The sequence below is a fragment of the Perkinsus marinus genome (assembly GCF_000006405.1).
Source record: "Perkinsus marinus ATCC 50983 genomic scaffold scf_1104296975510, whole genome shotgun sequence".
Lineage (NCBI taxonomy): Eukaryota > Perkinsozoa > Perkinsida > Perkinsidae > Perkinsus > Perkinsus marinus.
In genome coordinates, this window is record NW_003200763.1 from 1 (window position 1) to 1,091 (window position 1,091).

Sequence of the window (1,091 nt, forward strand, 5' to 3'; positions counted from 1 at the left end):
TCGTAGTGGTAGGGACCTCAGTAGTCGTAGTGGTAGGGACCTCAGTAGTCGTAGTGGTAGGGACCTCAGTAGTCGTAGTGGTAGGGACCTCAGTAGTCGTAGTGGTAGGGACCTCAGTAGTCGTAGTGGTAGGGACCTCAGTAGTCGTAGTAGTAGGGACCTCAGTAGTCGTAGTGGTAGGGACCTCGGTAGTCGTAGTGGTATCTACTCCGCATATGTCGTCATCAATATCAATAGTCATCAAGTCAATGGCCGCAAAGTTGAACATGTCAATCCCATTATATCGACACTTCACTTGTTGAAGTCTTGGATAAGTATCCGCATTAGGGAAATACTGACTGATCCACTCACGGCCTTCAGCCAAGTCAGAATCGATGTAATTCTGAAAGGCTTCACCGAGCGACACTGGAAAGACCGAGTCATAAGTCTGCTGAATCCATGCAAGTTTGTCAGTGGGAGTTGGCTCATCCTTATCCCAAATAGCCAACATTTGCAGGTGCCACCCGGGCGTTCGATGATCGAAAGAGGTACACTTGCCAGCACTTGGGTCACAGTCTTCGGGCTCTTCTGACATGGCATGACCGTAGAAGTCTAAGAGCATCACACAATCACCAGCATTTTGACACACTGGGTCGACCGAGGCTTGAGCGAGATACTCCAAAGTTTCAATGCTCATATCCTTGGGGAAGTAGATGGACTTCGCCTTATAGGGGCCACCGTAAACATCTCTATCAAATGCCCAACACTTTTCCATAGCATCTTGGAGATCCTCCTCACTGCAGTTAGCTACACCATCAGAAGGGTAGAAGTCCATCCAAGAATCGGAAGTGCAATCAGCCCAGTACCACATGGCCTTTCCAAAGTCTTGCTCGACACGTAGAGGATTAGCCAGGCCGACTGCAGCTTGCATCGCATCCAATTTACCATGACAGACCGTACAATCACCAGTAACATCATCACAGATGCACTGAGCGCTGTACTGAATCCCACCACCGCCTAAGAATTTACCGATTCCGAACATCTCAGGACCGACAGCATCGGAGTGCATAATTTCTTGAAAGGCTTTAATCCTCTGAGCTTGTACGGAAGGA

The 1,091-nt window shown here is 48.8% G+C and overlaps 1 protein-coding gene across 1 annotated transcript; it reads right to left on the reverse strand.

Annotated features, from left to right (window-relative positions):
• Window positions 1-16: 16 nt before the first annotated feature.
• Window positions 17-1,048, reverse strand: Pmar_PMAR000987 (hypothetical protein; the record flags this gene model as incomplete). Its single annotated transcript, XM_002765386.1, has 1 exon — window positions 17-1,048. A coding segment is annotated over one exon (1,032 nt), but the record flags the coding sequence as incomplete, so codon positions are not given.
• Between the last annotated feature and the right edge of the window lie 43 nt (window positions 1,049-1,091).